Source organism: Macaca fascicularis, chromosome 8 (assembly GCF_037993035.2).
Source record: "Macaca fascicularis isolate 582-1 chromosome 8, T2T-MFA8v1.1".
NCBI lineage: Eukaryota > Metazoa > Chordata > Mammalia > Primates > Cercopithecidae > Macaca > Macaca fascicularis.
Window position 1 is genome coordinate 31,895,362 of NC_088382.1, and position 23,791 is coordinate 31,919,152.

General features: G+C 44.6%; 1 protein-coding gene across 1 annotated transcript in view; it reads left to right on the top strand.

Moving 5' to 3' along the window:
• Positions 1–1,559: 1,559 nt before the first annotated feature.
• The window catches only part of EXTL3 (exostosin like glycosyltransferase 3), a 37,495-nt gene continuing 15,263 nt past the window's right edge, over positions 1,560–23,791 (top strand). The window contains exons 1-3 of the mRNA XM_065518587.2: positions 1,560–3,726; positions 16,738–16,865; positions 22,971–23,115. Of these exons, the coding sequence (XP_065374659.1) occupies positions 1,579–3,726; positions 16,738–16,865; positions 22,971–23,115 (2,421 nt within the window). The 5' untranslated portion in view covers positions 1,560–1,578. The remainder of the gene's footprint in view (positions 3,727–16,737; positions 16,866–22,970; positions 23,116–23,791) is intronic.

The window sequence follows — 23,791 nt, forward strand, 5'->3', positions numbered from 1 at the left end:
TTGTTTGTTTATATCTTATCTCTTAGGCTGAAGGAAGTTCCATGAGGTCAAGGATTATACATCCTAGATTCTCCCACAGTTATATTTAGCATGTCTTAGCCCTGTTAAGAGTATGGTGAATATTTTTTGGAAGAATGAAAAAAGAAACCGGGAATATTCCCTGGCATAGAATATTATGATTTGCTTCCAGCTCTGTTGAGTTTGAGGGAAAGCAAGTGGCAAGCCTCTGTAGTCAGTGGCAGTGAAGCTTGGTGAGAGAGCAGGGCTGGGAGTGTCGTTGAGGGACTGAGTCGCTTCAAGCATCCTCCCGTCCACTCTACTTTGTGTCATAGCATTGTGGTGCACTGCCATCTCCATGCACCTATCTCCATTTTAGAAGACTAGGAAACCGAGGTCTGATAGCAAATCTGTCAGCAAAGAATGAGAACGAATGTCTCTCATTTCTAAGTATAGTGTTCTTTCTAAAAGAGCAAGTTACTATTTATATTTTAAGAAAGAGCACATGATGTCTGCTAATGGAAGATAAATGAGAAGCAAACTGGGAAATACATTTTGTCTCAGGATTACTGCATCTACTACTGGATACAGATCAAAAGAGTTCTCTTCAACCCTTTCAACTCTATGTTGAACAAATTGAGCTTTTCAGAGTCTTTTTTTGTAAAGTATTTCCAAAGAAGACTTATAGGTTAGGAGTAAACATAAACTACCCAAGTTGGCTAGGAAGGTATTTCTCTTCATCTAAAGATGATGCCCAGGTATGGAACAGATAAGAAAATGAGACTGTGGACATCTTTGTCCCGTGAATTTAGTTGGTCATTGTGTTATAGGGCTGTAATGCCACTCTAGATCCAGTTAAATAAGAAGTGGGGAGGGGTTGTAAACTGCAGCTTTTTGGGGGCACTTATCCATTTATTGCCCCAAGTAAAATACCCGTACCAAACAACAAACAGCATCTCTACATTGTCATTGTAATGTTCTTTGAGACACAGCCAGTGTTCTAGCCGTTGTTCCATCTAAGATTTAAGCATTTTCTAGAAATGTATGGTGGTGGGGGTGTTGAACATAATCTCTTCAAGACTGACATGGTTCTCTTTCTTTTGCAGGCCTGATTGTTGGCAAAGGCATCGTAAGAAGCTGGCATTTATTTCTGTTCTAACCCATTACTGTATAACTGTGAATTGACACTATGCATACTTGTTGGTCAGCAAAGCCAAGAAACAAGAGCTATGGCAGTTGAGAAAGTCTGTCTGATTCCAGGGTGTTTTTTCTGGGTTTCATCATCAGGTACTTCCTCCCTTTCATCGCAGCAAGAATGTGGCACCTTTTACCGTTTGATAAAGATTAAGGACATGTTCTTTGGTCAACAGCCAGAACTTAAAATCTTCTGGAATAGGGTCAGAGACCATTTCAGCTGCAGCTGAGGAAAATGAAATTTCCATTTTATTTGGTGCCTTGTCCAGGGAGCACACTAACTCTTCCGGAAACGCGTCAGTGAAACAGAGATAGTTTTGTGGAATAGCAACCCATGGTTATGGCGAGTGACCCGACGTGATCTGGGGGGCAGGCTGCAGAGGACTCATGACAGGCTATACCATGCTGCGGAATGGGGGCGTGGGGAACGGAGGTCAGACCTGCATGCTGCGTTGGTCCAACCGCATTCGCCTCACGTGGCTCAGCTTCACGCTCTTTGTCATCCTGGTCTTCTTCCCGCTCATCGCCCACTATTACCTCACCACTCTGGATGAGGCTGATGAGGCAGGCAAGCGGATTTTTGGCCCCCGGGTGGGGAACGAGCTGTGCGAGGTGAAGCACGTGCTGGATCTGTGCCGCATCCGGGAGTCGGTGAGTGAAGAGCTCCTGCAGCTGGAGGCCAAGCGCCAAGAGCTGAACAGCGAGATCGCCAAGCTGAATCTGAAGATCGAAGCCTGTAAGAAGAGCATCGAGAATGCCAAGCAGGACCTGCTCCAGCTCAAGAATGTCATCAGCCAGACCGAGCATTCCTACAAGGAGCTCATGGCCCAGAACCAGCCCAAGCTGTCCCTGCCCATCCGACTGCTCCCAGAGAAGGACGATGCAGGCCTCCCTCCCCCGAAGGCCACTCGGGGCTGCCGGCTGCACAACTGCTTTGATTATTCTCGTTGCCCTCTCACCTCTGGCTTTCCGGTCTATGTCTATGACAGTGACCAGTTTGTCTTTGGCAGCTACCTGGATCCCTTGGTCAAGCAGGCTTTTCAGGCAACAGCACGAGCTAACGTTTATGTTACAGAAAACGCAGACATTGCCTGCCTTTACGTGATACTAGTGGGAGAGATGCAGGAGCCGGTGGTGCTGCGGCCTGCTGAGCTGGAGAAGCAGTTGCATTCCCTGCCACACTGGCGGACAGATGGACACAACCATGTCATCATCAATCTGTCGCGTAAGTCAGATACACAGAACCTCCTATATAACGTCAGTACTGGCCGTGCCATGGTGGCCCAGTCCACCTTCTACGCTGTCCAGTACAGACCTGGCTTTGACTTGGTCGTATCGCCGCTGGTCCATGCCATGTCTGAGCCCAACTTCATGGAAATCCCACCACAGGTGCCGGTGAAGCGGAAATATCTCTTCACCTTCCAGGGCGAGAAGATTGAGTCTCTGAGGTCTAGCCTTCAGGAGGCCCGCTCCTTCGAAGAGGAAATGGAGGGCGACCCTCCTGCTGACTACGATGACCGGATCATTGCCACCCTGAAGGCGGTGCAGGACAGCAAGCTGGATCAGGTCCTGGTGGAATTCACCTGCAAAAACCAGCCCAAACCCAGCCTGCCGACTGAGTGGGCGCTGTGTGGGGAGCGGGAGGACCGCTTGGAATTGCTGAAGCTCTCCACCTTCGCCCTCATCATCACCCCCGGGGACCCTCGCTTGGTTATTTCCTCTGGGTGTGCAACACGGCTCTTTGAAGCCTTGGAAGTTGGTGCCGTCCCGGTGGTGCTCGGGGAGCAGGTCCAGCTTCCCTACCAGGACATGCTGCAGTGGAACGAGGCGGCCCTGGTGGTGCCCAAGCCTCGTGTTACCGAGGTTCATTTCCTGCTCAGAAGCCTCTCCGATAGTGACCTCCTGGCTATGAGGCGGCAAGGCCGCTTTCTCTGGGAGACTTACTTCTCCACTGCTGACAGTATTTTTAATACCGTGCTGGCGATGATTAGGACTCGCATCCAGATCCCAGCCGCTCCCATACGGGAAGAGGCGGCAGCTGAGATCCCCCACCGTTCAGGCAAGGCGGCTGGAACCGACCCCAACATGGCTGACAACGGGGACTTGGACCTGGGGCCAGTGGAGACAGAGCCGCCCTACGCCTCACCCAGATACCTCCGCAATTTCACTCTGACTGTCACTGACTTTTACCGCAGCTGGAACTCTGCCCCAGGGCCTTTCCATCTTTTCCCCCACACTCCCTTTGACCCTGTGTTGCCCTCAGAGGCCAAATTCTTGGGCTCAGGGACTGGCTTTCGGCCTATTGGTGGTGGAGCTGGGGGTTCTGGCAAGGAGTTTCAGGCAGCGCTTGGAGGCAATGTTCCCCGAGAGCAGTTCACAGTGGTGATGTTGACTTATGAGCGGGAGGAAGTGCTTATGAACTCTTTAGAGAGGCTGAACGGCCTCCCTTACCTGAACAAGGTCGTGGTGGTGTGGAATTCTCCCAAGCTGCCATCAGAGGACCTTCTGTGGCCTGACATTGGCGTCCCCATCATGGTAATAGAAAAACGAAGAGTTCGTTTTGGTGCATGAAATAGTGTCACTCTTAATCCCTTTTCCATCTTCCTTCACTTTAGCAATAGTGACTTCTAGTAGAGGAGAATACATTCATACTCATGAAAAACCTGTATAGTTTCCTTTCTTCCTGAAGGATTTGCTTGCTGCTTTTTCAAGCCTTGGTAGTTCTGTTGCTGTTACTCACTTCCTAAATCTAGGATCCCCAAAACCAAAACTGATTGTATATTCAATATACAAAACCTTGTCGGTTATCCCATAGACTTCTTCCATGTCACAACAAGATGATGATGATAATGATAAGCTACCATTTAGGAAGCACTTAGCATCTAGTCACTATAATAAGCATTTTGTGACATATCATTATCACTGTTTCTTCAACTTATTCATATGGGAGCTGAGGCTTAGGTTAATGAATTTGCCCAAGATCATGGTGAGTAATGGAGAAGCTGAGCTTTAGTGTGTCTGATTCCAGAAGCGGCAGCTTTAGTCACCTCCCAAAGGGTTTAGGAAGGCCTGTGTCATTTTCCAGGTATTCATAGAAGTCTTTTGGAAGACTGGGGTTGGGGTTTGATATTTTGGAGTTGGAGAACCAACTCCAGTGGAACCTTCCAGGGTGTCTTGTAGGTTCTTTCTCATTCTTTACTTCATCTCATGGTTAGGTGCTGTATTTTACAGGAAAAATAATAGCTAAATATGTAGGACAGGGCTTTAGTTCTGAGGAGTGTATCCACTTCAGAATGAAACTTGGCATTCTAGAAGAGAGATGGCGACCATCTCTCTTAAATGTGCAGCCTTAGAGCAGGTCTTAAGCAGACTGCCAACTATTTAACCTGCTGCATATGTAGTTACTTTCCGGCAAAAGGTAGCAAAAGGTCTGATGGGCCACACATTGCTAGAAGTCTAGTTTTTTAAAAAATGTATTTCACTGGGAAGCCAATTTATTTGAATTGTTTTTCTAAGCAGCAGCATGGTATAATAAGTATGAGATTTGGCGTGATACAGACCTGGGATTAAGTAGTCATTTTGTGATCTTTGATAATTAGCTTTTTTGATCTTGCATTAAAGAGGAATCTAAGATAAGACAACTAAGAATTCTAGAAAGGTGCTCACTTACTTGATTCCTTCTTGCCCCTTAATGTTAAAGGAGATGGAAGCCAATATGTCTTGCCTATGCTGTGGGCAGCTTTAACTGACTTCACTCATAAAGGCTTCTTGTATCCTCTCTGCATCATTTCTGTTTGTGTCATAGTTGTTACTGCCTGCTTCCTTCTGTGCAAAGTACCTCTTTGCTTTAAATTTTTTCTTACTGCTGCTAATCTTATTTTTTTATTTAATTGAATTTATAATCAGAAGCTATTCAAAGACTGTAGGGTTATAAATCCTTTTTATCCCTGTTTATTTTGTATATTAAGCAAAGTTTTGTAAATGAGTTTTTTTAATAGACTTCTCAAAGTTCACTTTTTTTCTTTCTGTTACAACTTTGTCATTGAAATTAAAGAAGGATTTGCTCTGTGAAAGATAGATGCTCCTCAAATAGTGGAATAATAGAGAAGCCATTGTTTTCCATTTTTCCTGAGTTTTCTTTGATTTTGATAGGGACGTAGAGAAGCTAGTACCACCCCAGTTGACTGAAATTCATCGAGAACTTACCAGAATGAATCCTTTTTAAAAAACTCTCGTGGGAAATAAGTTGTCCTGACTGTTGGGCAGCCCATCGCAATAATACCTAATGGAAAATGCCAGAAACTTTACAAATAGGCCGTTCTAAACAGCTTTCTCATATTAGCATTACAAGTTTTTTTTCTGATCCTTTTAAAAAAGAGGAAGTAGCTTCAGATGGAGAATTTCACTCCATCCTGCAAATATTCTGGTTGTGCTTTGTATCTAGGAGAGGCAGGTGTTCTGGCCTGCAGTTGAAGTTGCTGACATCTTGGATGTACCTGGGTATCAGAGCTAGAAAGAGACTGGCAGCCCTCTCTGCTATAGAAAAATGGCACTACTATGATACACCTCAGAGTGGGTTTTCTGTCAAGATGTAGATATAGCCAATTCAGTATGCTAGCTTAAACCAAGGTTCCCAGGCATCAGTGGATCTACCCAGGAACCTCCGTGCCATTTCAGAAAGTGCTGGGCATTACGGGCTTCTCTTATGCTCAGGTTCCCACTAACAATAGGCATAAGTGCTGGATGTTTGTGGGCTGTGAAGTCTATTGAGCACCAGCTATTTTAAGTGGAGAAGGATTGTCTTAGGGATCCCCCATAGGACTTACATGTTAAAATTTCTCATTCTTTTAAATAATTACTTACATAAAAAGATCTAGCTTAGAGTGAAGGTGATCTTTATTGCCACCACCCTTGAACAGTCCTGTTTCAAATGCTCTGTGTAAAGAGAACTTCAGCACGAATGGGATGGTGGTGGGGCAAGGAGGCAGGACTTGTAGAGAGATGGGAGAAGTGTCACCAGTTGAAATGGGTCTCCTGTTGAATGGGGTAGGACTACTAAACAGAGGGGCGATGGTGGGTGTCTGCTCTCTCCCTGGCTTTTGTATATTTTGTAAACATGTGAATCAGGTCCCTTAGCTCCTGGAGCACAACAACAAAATACCTAATGAAAGCCAACTAGAGAGTATTGTTATGCCAAAGGATTTGAGGTCTAGGCTTTTGAAAAACTCTCCACTGTATTGGGGACCACCACTTTCATGGCACCTGACAGATATTCCACTGTTTCCAGGCCTCTGTTGTTTCTGACGATATGTCAGTGGTTTTCAGATTTTTGTTTCCTTGTATGTAAGGTGTGGTTTTCTCTGGCTACTTTTGAAATTTTTTTTTATTTGGTTTTCAGCAGTTTGTGGTATGCCTCAGCATGGTTTTCTTTGATGTTTATTCTGGAAAGTGTTGATATTTTTGTTTTAGTAGGTGGTTAGTTGTATTGACTCAGACTAAAAGCCCTGTCTCGTGAATGGCCACTCGCATGTTGAGTTATTTTATATGTAGCTGCTCTGCTTACAGCCTGCACCAAGCATGCATGGCTTAGGGGTGGGCCAGAGACAGAGCAGTTTCTACACAGAACTTGGAGCTCCCCCTCTCTGGCTTTCTCCTTTCTGGATTTTTCTCCTTTCTTTCTAGGGGCTATGGTTACCTTATACATTTCCTTTACAGGCCAGAAAGACCATAGGTTTCGTATGAGAGTTTTAGCGGTCTTTCTTGGTACCAACTCTGGCTTGCTCTCAGGGTGAAGCAACAGTAATTCTCCCTGTACCAGTAACTCCCTCCCTCTGAATTTTAGCACCTCTCCATAATTGGTTGTCTTTTGTTGACTCTCTAGTGCCTTCTGGAAATTGCTTTTTTGGGATTTTTGTGCAGAGGTTATAGTTGTCATCTGAGGGAAGACTGGGTCTGGCAGAAGCTTACTCAACTCTCTGGAGGCAGAAACGCCAAGTAATCTCTTCTTGATAGATAGTCCCATTAAAAATTTTGGTTTCAGGCCGGGCGCGGTGGCTCAAGCCTGTAATCCCAGCACTTTGGGAGGCCGAGACGGGCGGATCACGAGGTCAGGAGATCGAGACCATCCTGGCTAACACGGTGAAACCCCGTCTCTACTAAAAAATACAAAAAACTAGCCGGGCGAGGTGGCGGGCCCCTGTAGTCCCAGCTACTCGGGAGGCTGAGGCAGGAGAATGGCGTAAACCCGGGAGGCGGAGCTTGCAGTGAGCCGAGATTGCGCCACTGCACTCCAGCCTGGGTGACAGAGCCAGACTCCGTCTCAAAAAAAAAAAAAAAAAAATTTTGGTTTCAGTTACTACTTTGACCAGTTGACACATCTTCCTTACTCTGCTTTATACTCTGGAAAATAGTAAGTAGGGTGGCCGTTTTAGAATCTGTCCTTTTGGAGTTGTAACATGTGGGCTGTTAGGAAAGGGACGTCTTTCAGTTACTAACAGTGTAGTCTAGCTCACTCAAGACGTTGCTTCTCTTCACACTGTATACTCACTGATTGCTGAGACAGTCTCTTGGCAGCCCATCCCTGAGTCTTAGTTTTTCATTCTTTTCTTCATAAAGGGTATGGCTAATTTACACAGGGTGCCTTGGAAGGGCTCTTAGAAGGGATGACATTTGAGCAGAAGCCTGAATGAAGCGAGCGAGAACGCCACGTACATTCTGGAGGGATGTATGGGGAACGGCAAGCGCCAGAAGCAATACCCAGTGCATCTGGGTGGCACGTTTGAAGGAGGTTGGAGTAGGCGGTAGGGCCAGCAGGTGCAGGACAGCGCAGGTCGCGCTTGTCTGGGTTTTATCCTCTCTGCCTTAGGATGCCCTTGGAGGGTGTTGAACAGAGGAGGCACATGATTTTTATGGAACTATGGGGAAAAGAGCAGAAGCAAAAAGACTCGCAGTAGCCTAGGTGAGGAGCGGTGGTGGAGAGAACCAGTTCAGAGATCAGCATAGCATACATCCTTGCAGACTGCAAGGTCTGTGGAAGTGATGAGGTCAGAATGCATTTTTTTTTTTTCCAAATGAAAATGATAGTGCCGGACACAGTGGCTCATGCCTGTAGTCCAAGCACTTTGGGAGACTGAGGCGGGCGGATTGCTTGAGACCAGCCTGGCTGACATAGGGAGACCCCATCACTACAAAAAAATAGAAGACATTAGCCAGGCATCATGCATGCCTGTAATCCCAGGTTCTTGGGAAGCTGAGGTGGGGGGGATTGCTTGAGCATGGTAACTCAAGGCTGCGGTGAGCTGTGATTGTGCCACTGTGCTCCAGTCTAGGTGATAGAAGGAGACCCTGTCTCTAAAAAAAAAAAAAAAGAGAGAGAGAGATACAAAATTATTTTTCTGATGTAAATATCATTCCAGGGGAGTTATTTTCATGCTCTCTCCCCAGTAGCATCTGTAGTGCACTCTTGGCGTCAGGAACTTTCTGGATGGGGACTCTGCCTCTCAGGCTAAGAGGCTTGGCTTCTGGCTAGACCTCAGGCAAGAGAGTGGAGATCGTTCTCAGGGCTTACTCCTTAAAGTGTTGGTAAGCTGTATTTTTTATCTCTGCCCACTCTACTTTTAAAAATGTCCCTTGAACGAATGAGATGATAATTTCCTAAAATTGTGATAGCTAGGTGAAGCCAGCAGGAAAAACCTTGTCCAGCTTCTCCAGGTCCAAGACTGTGCAAGGTCTGGTGCACTTCACTAGGAGCTGGCACATCTGGGTGGTTTGATTTTCTCTTTGACAACATTTGATTTAATAACTTGTTGGCTATAGCTGTGGCTTTCTGTTTGCGAATGGGCTGTATGGCTGCAAAGGAAAATTATATAAAACAAGGCTACCCCAAACCAAAAATGAATAGCAAGAAATGCAGAAGTTTAAAGGAATTGCCGGAAAGTCATGTTGCATAATTTACTAATTGCAGCAAATTGATTCTTGAGGTAGTGTCTTCCCCTCTTAGTTTATGTATACTCTTTTTACTAATTCAAAGTAAGGAATCTGAGACTGTGATAATTCTGTTGCTTCAGGTCACTTGACTAATTGATGCCTGTATTACTCAGGACTTTTTTTTTTTTTTTGAGACACAGTCTCACGCTGTTGCCCAGGAGCGCAGTGGCATGATCTTGGCTCACTGCAGCCTCCACCTCCCTGGTTTAAGTGATTCTCGTACCTCAGCCTCCCTTGTAGCTGGGACTACAGGCACACACCACCATGCTCGGCTAATTTTTGTATTTTTAGTAGAGTCGGGGTTTTGCCATATTGGCTAGGCCGGTCTCGAACTCCTGACCTCAGGTGATCTGCCCACCTCTGCCTCCCAAAGTACTGGGATTACAGGTGTGAGCCACTGCCAGCCCCAGGTCTTAGGACTTCTGCCAATAGATATGTATTTTTTTTCTTTTTTTTTTCTGCATGCACATTTCCTGGAGAAGCACAAACTTGTTTTTTAAAATATGTATATAAAATATAGAAAATGTATAAATTAAAATACATACAGAATATAAAATATACATGTAAAGTGTATGACAATTAAAATAGAGACTGTGCTAATATCATGTTATAATAATTGTTAACAGTTTTTGGGCATTTTCTGTGTGCTAGGCACTGTGGATGGTCTTTATCTGCATTCTCTCATTTGTTGACCTGCTAACCTAGGTTTTTTACCTGCACTTGCGCTGGGATCATTGGCAACTTTTTCTCTTAGAAGTTAAAATAGACTTGTGTCATTTAAAACATGTACAATTTTGTTTGTACTGTATGACATCCATATGTAAAGTTATAAATGGAAAACCAATGCACTGTTACCTTCTTATTCTCTTTCCTTCCTTTGCATTTTCTTGCTTTCTGCCCCATCACTTGACGTTTATTGAATGAATCCCTTAAATAATGTAGTCCTCGGCCGGGTGTGGTGGCTCACACCTGTAATCCCAGCACTTTGGGAGGCCTAGATGGGTGGATCACGAGGTCAGGGGTTTGAGACTAGCCTGGCCAAGATGGTGAAAACCCCGTCTCTGCTAAAAAACAAACAAAAAACAAAAATTAGCCGGGCGCGGTAGCGGACGCCTGTAATCCCAGCTACTCAGGAGGCTGAGACAGGAGAATAGTTTGAATCCGGGAGGCAGAGGTTGCAGTGAGCCGAGATCATCCTACTGCACTCTAGCCTGGGTGACAGGGTAAGACTCCGTCTCGATGATGATGATGATGATGATGATGTAGTAGTAGTCCTCTTTCTGTCATCTTCTTTCTGTCACTCACCTCCCTCCCCACTCACTTCAAGCTGTGTTACCTAGGTCCTCCTGAGTTAGGTGGGCATGACTGTGTGCCTCTTCCTGGATCTGATTTTCGTGTCCTGAGTTCTCTGATGGGTTCCTCTTTTAAGTTGGAGGAAGGGGATGATGGAGAACTAAGATCAGTTGCCGTTTCCTTTCTTGCCTGTGTGATGGCATGATGTTAAGTTTCATTCTCAGATACGGATTTGCTATAGGGATGTATTATGCATGTATGTGTTTTGTTGGAGGATGGAGATTATTGGGCATGGCTGGGCTGGATATAATCTTTTTTTTTTTTTTTTTTTTTTTTGAGACGGAGTCTCGCTCTGCCGCCCAGGCTGGAGTGCAGTGGCCGGATCTCAGCTCACTGCAAGCTCCGCCTCCCGGGTTCATGCCATTCTCCTGCCTCAGCCTCCCGAGTAGTTGGGACCACAGGCGCCTGCCACCGCGCCCGGCTAGTTTTTTTTTGTATTTTTTAGTAGAGACGGGGTTTCACCGTGTTAGCCAGGATGGTCTCGATCTCCTGGCCTCGTGATCCTCCCGTCTCGGCCTCCCAAAGTGCTGGGATTACAGGCTTGAGCCACCGCGCCCGGCCTGGGCTGGATATAATCTTAAAGAGAAAAAGGGCATTTCAAGTGTATTTAAATGGCCAAATTTCAGAGGTGGCAGCGTTCTAGGCCACGATTGCTGTCCCTTTTCCTTTGTGATGGGAGGTCAAGGGTCCCGTGAATGATATTGTGCAGAAGAGCAAGCGAGGCACCGTCAGGGAGCCCTGTGTGTGAGACAAGCCAAGCAAAGAGTGCTCCTGGCTTGATGTAGGTGGATGGGTTTTTTGCTATAGAAAACTACACTAAATACTAAGAGGTTTCCTATTCCTCTCTAGTTATCATTCTTTAAGATTATTACAGATATTGAATGTTTACTTATAATTTTGATCTAGAAACTTCTCAAGTCTTTATTTCATATTCTGTAAATAGAATGGCAGGGCTAAATTATGTTCTATTTTCTGCTCATTCATTCATTTATAAAACATTTGCTGAACATCTGCTATGTTGCCAGGCACTATGATCTATCCATTTTGGTTAATGTCATACCAGTAATTAAAGCAATAACTTGAAAGTGAGTTTTCCTGTTCACAAGTTACTAAGGTGTAATCATAAGGCATCTAATAGCAATGTGCTAGAGTAACATGAAGAAATAGCCAGTATTGTGGGGTCGGGGGAAGAGTGTTGTTTTAATTTGAAACAAAACGACTTCAACAAAAATGAGAACCTTTCCTAAACATGACACAGTCCCTCTGGTTGACTGGTTTCTGTTATGTTCAACCTGTCTTTTCTCAGATTCTTAGAGGCCATGTTAATCTGTGAGTCTGCGTTTAGAAATTTTTTTTTTTTTTTTGAGACGGAGTCTTGCGCTCTCGCCCAGGCTGGAGTGCAGTGGCACAGTCTCGGCTCAGTGCAACCTCTGCCTCCTGGGTTCAAGCAATTCTCCGGCCTCAGCCTCCTGAGTAGCTGGGATTACAGGCGCACACCACCACACCTGGCTAGTTTTTGTATTTTTATTGGAGAAGGGGTTTCACCATGTTGGCCAGGATGGTCTCGATCTCTTGACATTGTGTTCTGCCCGCCTCGGCCTCCCAAAGTGCTGGGATTACAGGCGTGAGCCACTGCGCCCAGCCTGCATTTAGAAATGTTTGAGCCTCTTTGTTCTTCTGATTTTGGTGCCAGAATGGATAATAGTTGGTTTGCTGAGCTTTTGTTTAGCCATTAAACACTGCAGCTTTGAAGCAAAACTGTTAGAAGAAAACTTTTACTCTTCCACCCATTTAGTTTTAGTTGGTGTTTGCAAAGGTTGTGAGGGCAGAAATCTTTTTGTGGTTATGGGGAAAAGGGGAATGTCTTAGGTAATGAACTATAGTTACTCTTCCAAGCGCTGTTTGGTTTACTGTCTCCTGCAGGTTGACTCTAAATCAGGGTGTTGAGCAATGGCACAGTGACATTTTGGGTCAGATAATTCTTTGTTGTGGGGGGCTGTCTTGTGCACTGTAGGATCTGGTAGCATCCCTGTCTTCTGCCCATTAGATACTAGATGCAAGTAGTGCACCCTTTTCTCCAGTTGTGACAACCAAAAATCCTTTCAGACATTGCCACTGTAGCCTGGGGCAAAATCATTCCTGGTTGAGAACCACTGCTCCGAATTTTTAAAGCTGACTTACTGCAGTTACTTGTCAGCTAACCACAAATAAACTGTAGTGCTTGGTGGTGTGTTTCTGTGAATCTTTAACAGCTTTTCTGTTCTTTTTTTTTTCCTTTTGAGACAGAGTCTCACTCTGTGGCCCAGGGTGGAGTGCAGTGGTGCGATCTTGGCTCACTGTAACCTCTACCTCCTGGATTCAAGGGATTCTCCTGCCTCAGCCTCCTGAGTAACTGGGATTACAGTTGCCCTCCACCATGCCTGGCTAGATTTTTAAAAAATTATTTTTAGTAGAGAGAGGGTTTCGCCATATTGGCCAGGCTGGTCTTGAACTCCTGACCTCAGGTGATCCGCCCGCCTTGGCTTCCCAAAATGCTGGGATTACAGGCGTGAGCCACCATGCCTGGCCCTTTTATTCTGATTGCTGTTCTGATTATTAAAATGCAGTTCGCTCTACCTGAACAGCTGTTGTCATTCTAGCCCAGAGCAGTTGTGCTCAGAGGGTGAGCCGTGGTGGCAGGCGCCCTGTGTTCCTGGAGTCCTTAGTAGTTGTTCTCTTGTTGCTTCTTGATACCTAAGTAATGGACTTTAATAAACTTACTAAAAAAACTGGTGTGAAATCTAGGCCAAAACACTTTGATATTTGACCTCCAGCTCCATGACCCCACCGAAGTCTTCTAGAGCACAAGTAGGTTCTCTTGATTTGGTTGTTTAGATAATTTTGGGTATGACCTAGATATCAAATCATTTTAGTTTTTCTTGTTTTTCATTTGCAGGTGCAGAGTTAGGTTGTTAATAGGATTGTCAACTTTGGCTGATAAGTAACTTCAGATTTTGCAAACAGCATGGTGCTATGTTGAGTTAGCAGAGAGGGTACTTACATTCACACGTCTAGTAAGTGGAGGAGTTGGAATTTGAACCCAAGCTTTTCTGAATAGCTCCAAAGCCATGCTTTCTCCCTCTGTACCAGTGCTTCTCCCCATTTAATGTGCACAGGAATCCCCCAGGGGCATGTTAAAATGCAGATTCTGACTCTGGGCTTGGGGTGGTGCCAGCACCCCTGCAGGCCCCAGTGGTGTGTGCTGCTGGTCTTCACTTCACACTTTGAACACTGAAGCTCCTTGCTATATTCCTGGTTTACTAATTGTGCCGGAGATAATCTGTCTGAAGGTTAACCCACAAAACTGATAATCTTCAAGCCAATATTCAAGAACTGACATTTTCAAGTGGTTTTTCTTCATTTTAAGCTGTGTGTATTCACTGCTGCGGGTGACGGCGAGCTTTGTTTGGCTGAATTGGCAGAATTAGTTCTATACTGAGTGAATGCTAGGTGTGTTAGGAAGGTAAAGTGAATGATCGGGGGGAGCTTGTTGAGGGAGTTTGTGAACAGCTGCTATGTGCCATCATTTCCAAGGCAGACCTTATTTTACATTTTGTCATCTCTGAAATTGAGGATGCGTCTTACAATGGATGGCCTCTCACCATCGCCGAGCTTGCCATTCAAGTCCAGCCCCTTCTTGCCACCCTCCCGCCCTGTGGCAAGCGGAGCTGACAGCTGCTAAGGTGAGCACTTGGCATCTCCTCTCCTTGCCGCTCTCTCTTGTCTGACCTAGGCCTCACTCCGTCCTTCGTTTTGTCATTGCGGAGTCTGAGCTTAAGACACCCTGGGCTGTAAACTTGGGGATTTTTATGCTGGTCAGACATGCTGCAGGGCAAAGTAGATCTCTCAATCTGTTGCTTGGCTTGGACATCTGTTAACTGTGGTGGCGAATCTGTTGCAGATCCTTCTTTGTCTTGAGTTGGGCAGGAACTCCTCTGGGGCTGAAGTGGAGTCTTAAAGAAAGCTCTGGCTGAGAGTGTTGGCTGTCACCTGTAATCCTGTCACTTTTTTTGGAAGGCTGAGGGAGGGGGAATGCTTGAGACCAGGAGTTTGAGGCCAGTCTAGGCTACCTAGCGAGACCGTGTCTTTACAAGTTTTTTTTTTTTTTTTAAATTACCCAAGTATGGTGGTGCATGCCTGTAGGTCCAGCTACTTGGGGGGCTGAGGCAAGAGGATCAATCACTTGAGCTAAGGAGCTCTAGGCTGCAGTGAGCTATGACAGCACCATTGCACTCCAGCCTAGGTGACAACTCAAGACTCCATCTCTTAAAAAAATTTTTTTTAAAGTTCTGTAATAAAGTAAACATGGGATCATCAATTTCACATGCCTTCTTAATTAGCAACATTGTTTTTCCTTGACAGTGCACAGATTAATAATGCATTTTCAGGCCAGGTGTGGTGACTCATGCCTGTAATCCCAGCACTTTGAGAGGCTGAGGCAGGCAGATGCCATAAGGTCAGGAGTTCAAGACCAGCCTGGGCAATATGGTGAAACCCTGTCTCTACAAAAATACAAAAATTATCCGGGCATGGTGGTATCTGCTTGTAGTTCCAGCTACTTGGGAAGCTGAGGCAGGAGGATCACTTGAGCCTGGCAGATGGAATTTGTAGTGAACTGAGATTGTACCATGGCACTCCAGCCTGGGCCACAGTGAGACTCTATCTCAAAAAAAAAAAAAAAAAACTGGGCGTGGTGGCTCATGCCTGTAATCCTTGCACTGTGGGAGGCCGAGATGGGAGGATCACTTGAGCTCAGGAGTTCTAGACCAGCCTGGGCAACATAGTGATGAGACTTTGAGAACTTTTTTTTTTTTAAAGGTATGAATTAGAGTTTTGGCTCTTGCAACTTGCCAGTTGTATGATATCACTCTGGGCCTCAGTTTCTGCATGTATAAAGTGAGAGACACTATAGTCTCCAAAGCCCTTCTAGCTCTGAATTAATTGGATTTTAAGTGTGCTAGAATGAATTAATTGAAGTATGAGGGCTCTGCGTTAAGAACACGGAATAAAGGATTCTCCTGGTAAGGAGGGTGTGGCAAGAGGCGTCTTAGCTGGACCTCCAGCGGGAGGGAAGGTATTATTTGAAGCTGAAGAGACATGCTAGTAGGTCACAGAGCTCCTTGGAAACCATTCATAAATTTAAGTCCTCAGATGCAATTAATTCATCATGCCAGGTAGAGGTTGTCCTCAGTACAAGTAAAACAGTTTGTTGGAAGTAAGGTGATTTTTCGTGGCATTCTGAAAAGATCATTCTTCACGAGATGCTCTTTGTTTTTGGGGTTTGAGAGCAAAATAATGGTTCCCCTTTGGTTGGACTAATTAGACAAAGATACTCTAAGAATAAAATGAGCCATCCAGGTACTGACTGTGGTCATGATTTATATGAGTATTAGGTGGCAAGGTGAATAACACAGCTACTCACCCACATTGTAGGTAAACTAAACTGAGATATGGTAAAATAAAAATTGTTTTGTTATATAGTTGTACTGTTTGAAGCACCAATTTTTTTTTTATGAAGAAAATACTGCTTTGCATATATGTAGAATCACTTAGATGTTTTTTGAATTGGGATTTGCTGAAGATGCAGAAGCTGTTGTACTGAGTACATGACACCTTGAAAAGAAAGAAAAAGTTTGTGTACGAGTAGTCAGCACTGTAGGTAGGAATTGCAAAGGTGAAGTAATTAATCTCGACCAGATGGGCTGTGCTCTTTTTTTGGGTTTATATCCCAAAAAGGCATTAGAATTGGGAGTCAGAAGTGACAGACTCACGAGGTTTCTGAGTTAGGTTTTAAAATTACTGACCAGGCTGGGAACTCCATAGCCATTGGAATCTCAGATCCACTCTGCCACCTTGTGTTCTCTGGGGAGAGTCGTTTTTAATTTCCCTACATCGTGTTTATTGCATGTGTAAAATAATCCTCAGCTTTTGCTTGATTCACAAGAAAATTAGCTAACGAGTGAAGCTGAAAAGGTAAATCCATATACATTTATTGAAGTGTAAGGCAGCTTTTATTCCTGAAAGGCACATGCTAGATTTTACAAGTGCGGAGATCAGTCAAAATTATTCAGTAAATCCAGCCATGATCTCCTTAGACCTAAATACACATTTTGTTTGACCTTCCATAACACAGCCTTGATTTTTAATGTTTTTCCTTCCTCATCACAGGTGGTCCGTACTGAGAAGAACAGTTTGAACAACCGATTCTTACCCTGGAATGAAATTGAGACAGAGGCCATCCTGTCCATCGATGACGACGCTCACCTCCGCCATGACGAAATCATGTTTGGGTTCCGGTGAGAGACTAATTTCCAGTCAAACACTTTAGGTTGCAAGTGACAGAAAACCTGGATTAGGCAGCAAAATGAATTTCTGATGGTAATTGGCTGATGGTAACTGAGAAACCCTTACAGGTAGTCAGGGCTGATGTGGGACGTGGCTGGATGCAGGCTTGTAGATGGCGTTGGAGGAGTCTGTCTCTCTCTACCTCTAGGCTGTGCTCTGCGTTCCTACAGGCCTTCCCTCTGTGGCCGGGGAGGTGGAATTCTTTGATTGGCTAGACCGTGGTTATCTGCCTGCTCCTGGTGCTGCAGGTGTATCATCCTTAAATCCAAACTACATGGGCAGAGAGTAGAGGCAATGGGTAGGGTAGTTCTCTAAAGGAAATAGGAGGGTTTCGTGACATGTTGCTGTGTGTTGGAGCAATGGAACAGTGCCAGGATCCTGGACCCAAAAAGATTTGGGGGAAAGAGGGTGTCAGAAGCAATGATTTGAAAGGGAAAAGAAGGGAAGGAGGAAAAGGAGGTAGTGGTAATGATGGCAGCGATGATGATGCTAAACATATGTTGAACCCGTACTGTGTGCCAGGGACTAGCCTAGGACTTTTTCTGTCTTATCTCATTAATCCTTCTAAAATTTGATGACATAAATTGTAGCTGTCTCCATTTTATATAGGAGTAAATTGAGATACAAGAGAACAAAACCATGTAGAAGCTAGGAAGTGGCAGCAGAGCTCTGGGTTCAAATGCAGGTTTGTCACACTCCCGACGTTCACCCAGCCTTCAGCTCTCGTGCCTTCTTGAGTCTTAGGAATTGCTGAAGGATCCCACTTGAGGGTCACTGTGGGGAAGAGGATGGAGTAGATGAAGGCTACTCCAAGTGTGTCAGGGACTGGGATGTTGGCTTGGGGACAGTTGGTTACCTGTTTATGGTGAGGTAAGTACAAAAATTGAGGGCAAGCATTCAGAAACTTTTAAAGCAATTTGACATTTACTATGAAATCCAAGTATATGATTATTTTTCTTGTAGTTCTTTTTTTTTGCAACATTTCTTCAATATAATTCAGACACCGTAAAATTTCCTCATATTAGTGTATGATTCAGTGGTTTTAGTATATTCAGAGTTGCACAAACATCACCATGGTTAATTTTAGAAATCTTCATCACCACTGAAGGAAACCCTGTACCTAGTATCTATTAACAGCCATTCCCAATTTTTCTCCAACCCCTCTCAGTCCTAGGTAGCCACTCAATCTTTGTGTCTCTATATATTTGCCTATTCTGGACATTTTCTATAAATAGAACCGTACAACCACGCATGGCCTTTTATGACTTTCTTCTTTCACTGAACATGATGTTTTCAGGGTTCATCCATCTTGTAGCAGGTATCAGTTCTTTTTTTTTTTTTTTTGAGATGGAGTCTCACTCTGTTGCCCAGGCTGGAGTGTAGTGGCTTGATCTCAGCTCATTGCAGCCTCTGCCTCCTAGGTTCAAGCGATTCTCTCATGTCAGCCTCCTGAGTAGCTGGGATTACAGGTATGGACCACCACACCCAGCTAATTTTATTTTTTGTATTTTAGTAGAGATGGGATTTCACCATGTTGCCCAGGCTGGTCTTGGACTCCTGAGCTCAGGCGACCTGCCCGCCTCGGCCTCCCAAAGTGCTGGGATTACAGGCTTGAGCCATGGTGCCCAGCCCAGGTACCAGTTAGTCATTCATTTTCTGTTGATGGCTGTTTGGGTCATTTCTATTTCTTGGCTATTGTGAATAATGCTGTGAACCTTCATGTGCAAGTTTTTGTATGAACATGTCATTCCTCTTGAGTGTATACCTAAGAGTAATGTGGATAGCTGCTTTAACATTTTGAGCCTGTCAGATTGTTTTTCTGAGTGGCAGCCCCATACTGCATTCTCACCAGCAGTGTATGAAGCTTCTAGTTTCTCCACATCCTCGTCAACGCTTGTTATTTTCTATTTTCAAAATTTATAGCCGTCCTAGTCATTGTAAAGTAACAACTCATGTGTGTGTGTGTGTGTGTATTTTTTTTTTTTTTTTGAGATGGGGGTCTCACACTGTTACTGAGGCTGGAGTACAGTGGTGCAATCTTAGCACGTGGTAACCTTGAACTCCTGGGCTCAAGTGATCCTCCTGAGTAGCTGGGACTACAGGCTCACATCACCACACCTGGCTAATCTTTACATTTTTTTTTTTTGGTAGAGATGGGGTCTCACTTTGTTATTCAAATTGGTCTGAAACTCCTGGCCTCCAGCAGGCCTCCCAAGTGCTGGGATTACAGGCATGAGCCACAGTACCCAGACATACAGTTGTGATTTGCATTTCTCTCGATGTTGAACATCTTTTCATGTGCTTATTGATCAGTTAGTTAGCCTTGGTATACCTTCTTTGGAGAAATGGCTTTTCACATTCTTTGCCCATTTTTGTTTGGATTGTCCTTTTTTTTTTTTTTGAGACAGAGTCTCGCTCTGTCACCCAGGCTGGAGTGCAGTGGTGTGATCTTGGCTCACTGCAAGCTCCGCCTCCCGGGTTCATGCCATTCTCCTGCCTCAGCCTTCCAAGTGGCTGGGACTACAGGCGCCCGCCACCATGCCCAGCTAATTTTTGTATTTTTAGTAGAGACGGGGTTTCACCGTGTTGACCAGGCTGGTCTCGAACTCCTGACCTCAGGTGATCCACCTGCCTCAGCCTCCCAGAGTGCTGGGATTACAGGCATGAGCCACCGCACCAGGCCAGGATTGTCTTTTTATTATCATGTTATAAGAGTTCTTTATATATTCTAGATGCAAGTCCCTTATCAGAGATCAGAGTTGCACATATTTTCTCCCATTCCATGGGTTATTTTCTTACTTACCTGATGGTATTATTTGAAGCACAGAGTTCATGTTTTGAAATTCAGTGGATCTGTTTTCTTTGGTTGCTTGTGCTTTGGGTGTCATATTTAGAAACCAGGCAGTTCATTTTTGTTGTATTTTACCAAAGTATTAATCTATAATAATTTTGGGGAAAAATTAGTTCTTCCCCACATCATTTGAAAACCACTGGAGGCCAGGTATAGTGGCTCACGCCAGTAATCCCAGCACTTTGGGAGACCAAGGTGGGTGGATCACCTGAGGTCAGGAGTTCGAGACCAGCCTGGCCAACATGGCGAAACCCTGTCTTTACTAAAAATATAAAAATTAGCAGGGCGTGTTGGCGCGTGCCTGTAATCCCAGCTACTCAGGAGGCTGAGACAGGGGAATTACTTGAACCTGGGAGCGGAGGTTGCAGTGAGCCAAGATCACGCCACTTCTAGCCTGGGCAACAGAGCTTTAAAAAAAAAAAAAAAAAAAAAAGCCACTGGAGTAGATTTCTTTGGAGGTCTTGTTCAAATTAAGTGTGGATCCAGAATAGAGAGTTCTTTCTCTGTGCTTCCATTCTGTTCACCGAAGGCCTAACCTGACCTACCTGGCAATGGGGCTGCCTTTGGCTTAGGCTTGTAAGAGCAGATGCTCAGATGAAAAGAGCAGTGGCTTTATTGCTCATCTGTCTTAAATCCATCTGTAAAGAATGATTTGACACATTTCTGAAAAATTAGAACATCTGTTCTTATTCTCCTCCACCCAGCCTCTCACATTTCCTTTGACCTCTTGCCTAGTGTACTATTGAGGCAAATCTATTGATAGCTGTGATTTAAAAAAATCCTTGTAAGCCGAGGTGTATTTTTTTTTACACGATAACAAATAGCTGACTCTCTCCATTTGTTTTTATGAAAGGAAAAAAGCCATGCAGTAGCTCCAGGCGTGATCTTTGCTGCTGCAGGTGGTAGTGGTAGGGGGTGGGCGGCAGGGAGTGTGTTTCTGCTGCAGCGTGATGTGGTTTGGAGCATGCTGAAGGGCTGGTGTGGTGAGCATAGTCGTGGGGTGTTAACAGGAGAACTGCCAACCCTTAGATCCAAGAATGATTTTGATAAGGAGCCCAGCTTTAAGGAGTTTGAAGCTTATTAACATAGCTGGCATTAACATAGCTTCCAAGCCCCTGATTTAGGGATTTCTGACCTTGCCCATGCTATTTTCCAGCAGATTTGCAGGTGGTGAGAGAGTAATGGGAAGCCTTTTAATGTGTCTCTTAACCGTCATTCACGTTTGAGATTTAGCCTCTGGTAATGGAGCTGGTGAATTATTGCTGTCTGTACATCCTAACCTTTTCCTACCCTGACCCTTTTCTTATGCGTTTGGGCATCCTTTGATCTAAAGCCTTTCTCTTATTAATCTCCCCAATTTGCTTATTTCACCTTAATGGGAATGAAACAGACCTAAGTTGAAAGGAAAGGGTAAGTCTAAGAATTCTTTCCTCTGGCAAAGATAGATCTTGACTCACTTCAACTTATGTAGCCAAGAAAGAGATAGAATCAATCGTAAGGGACAGATAGAAAAGGTATACCAAGAGACTTGAGAGCATGTGTCCATACAGAAAGGAATACACGAATGGCTAGAGCAGCATTATTTGTAACAGAAGTGCAAACAACACAGAGGGCTAAATACTGTGGTTCCATTATGTGAGGTCCCTAGGTAGTCATTCATAGAGACCGAGAGCAGAATAGAGGCTGCGGGAAGGTGGGAGTGGGGATGACTGTTTAATGGGGACAGAGTTTCCGTTTGGGCAGATGAAAGAGTTCTGGAGATGGATGGCAGGAATGGTTGCACAACACTGTGAATGTCTGTAACGCCACTGAACCATATATTTAAAAATGATTAAGATGGTACATTTTATGTTCATTTTGCCACAATTAAAAAAAAATCAGTTGTCTTAAAAAACCCACCTAGAAGGCTATTACATTGTGATAGAAATTGTGATTTCTCATCTTTTGGATTAGATTAGAGTCTTCCAGACTTATTAGGAGAGAAGCTCTTTTGAAATAAAATATGTGTCTTAGGAACTGAAGTTCCATGTAAGTGATGAGGGAGTTTGCAGGCAGTTTAAATCTCTGGCAGCCCTTCTGCAGGCCTGTTGGGTTCTGTGGAGCTTAAAACGCTTTCAGTTCTCCAATGTATCCTGTGACACTGGGGACCAATTTTATTTGTTCTACTTTGCCTATAAATTTGGAGATGATATAAAAGTTTCTACTGAAACATATTGAATTCTCCATTTATTTCTGCCATTTAATGAAACCTTTCAGTTGTATGGTTCTGTAGACCACTTCTCACGATACACGTTTCTCCCTCAGCCCTGCTCAAATTTGGAATTAGGAGTGGTGCAGTTCAGTAGTCTTCTGTGGTTAAACCAGTGGTCTCCAAACCTTTTTATTATGTTCCTTCTTCATAAAAGAAAAGTGTGCAGTATATGTAAATTACATACACGTCCTACTGAACTAATATGTCGTGCTCATTAAAAACAAAGCCTTTCTTAGAAAATGTTGGTTCATTCACTTTTAGAGCCAGGTCTTGCTCTGTTGCTCAGGCCGAGTGCAGTGGTGCAATCACAGCTCACTGCAGCCTTGAACTCTTGGGCTCAGGCAGTCCTTCCACCTCAGCCTCCCAAGTAGCTGGTAGTACAGTTGTACTCCACCATGCCCAGCTAATTAGAAACAATTTTTTTTTTATAGAGACAGGATCTTGCTATGTTGCCCAGGCAGGTCTCCAACTCCATGCTTCAAGCGGTCCTCCTGTGTTGGCCTCCCAAGTGCTGAGGTTACAGGCATGAGCCACCCTGCCCGGCCCTTTCTTAGAAATTAAATAAGCTAAAAAAAGAATTGAAATTGATATCATCTTCCTGCTTCTTAGTAGATTATTGTACATACCCCATTCTGGAGACCTCCTTAGTAGATTATTGTATATACCCCATGCTGGAGACCCCTTTCCCAAGTTATGACTTATTCTTTCTGGAAGGGCTGGAGGATACTGACTGCTAGAGGAACAATGTGCAGGTGCTTATTAAGGAAGCTGAATATGGTACCTTATTTGCTTTTATCCTGTTTGGCTTGTTGTTGATTTTGTTTTATTTTGAAAGGATAAGAGAAGTAAAAGCCTAAGGGCCAGAGCTTGTAAGGTAGAGGCAATAACTGTGAACGCTTTTGATGACCCTAAAGCTTTGTACTCAGGTCTGTGTATGCACTTGTGTTTTTCAAGGGTGTGGAGAGAAGCTCGGGACCGCATCGTGGGCTTCCCTGGCCGTTACCACGCATGGGACATCCCCCATCAGTCCTGGCTCTACAACTCCAACTACTCGTGTGAGCTGTCCATGGTGCTGACAGGTGCTGCCTTCTTTCACAAGGTAGGAAAAAGCTGGTAATAATGGCATTGACTTGGTGAGAGTTTGGCCTTTGTGTGATAGTGGAATGCTGCCCTCAGCTTAGCTCTCCTAATGCTTCTTACATGTTTCTTCTGTGCTAGAAGTCAGTTGTTTCAATTTTTAGAGACAATGATCAAGATGCTTAGAGCAACTCTGGGATAAAAAGTCAAGATGAGAGGGCTGCCTGTACAGTTGCACATAGGCCATTTGGAAACCACTTTATCTTTCTGGGCACTGGCTCTCCCTTTGTAAAACTGAGGGCTCTGGGCTAAAAGACACCTCAAATACCTTCTGGTTTCAACACTACCACCCCAGATGTGGCCCGGCTATCAGAAGGTGACCTGGGCACTTTTCTGACTTAGATGTACCATGCCTGTCCCAGGCCCCGCGATGAGCCTCTGTGTGGCTCTGCCAGTTCTTTGTGATACTTCAGTGCTTATTCTTTCACTGTGTCTCATCATCTGATTTTCACTGAATATCTGAAGCTTAGGACCCTGCAGTCTTTCCTCCTCTACTGGTCTGTGTTCTGTTTTTTTGCTCTTGGCCTGTCTTCCCTCTCTACCTCTTCCATTCTGTAAAGTGGCCCCTGACCACGTGTGGCCACAGAGCACCTGGCACATGACTGGTCAGAATGGAGACGTGCTGTTAAGTGTAAAGT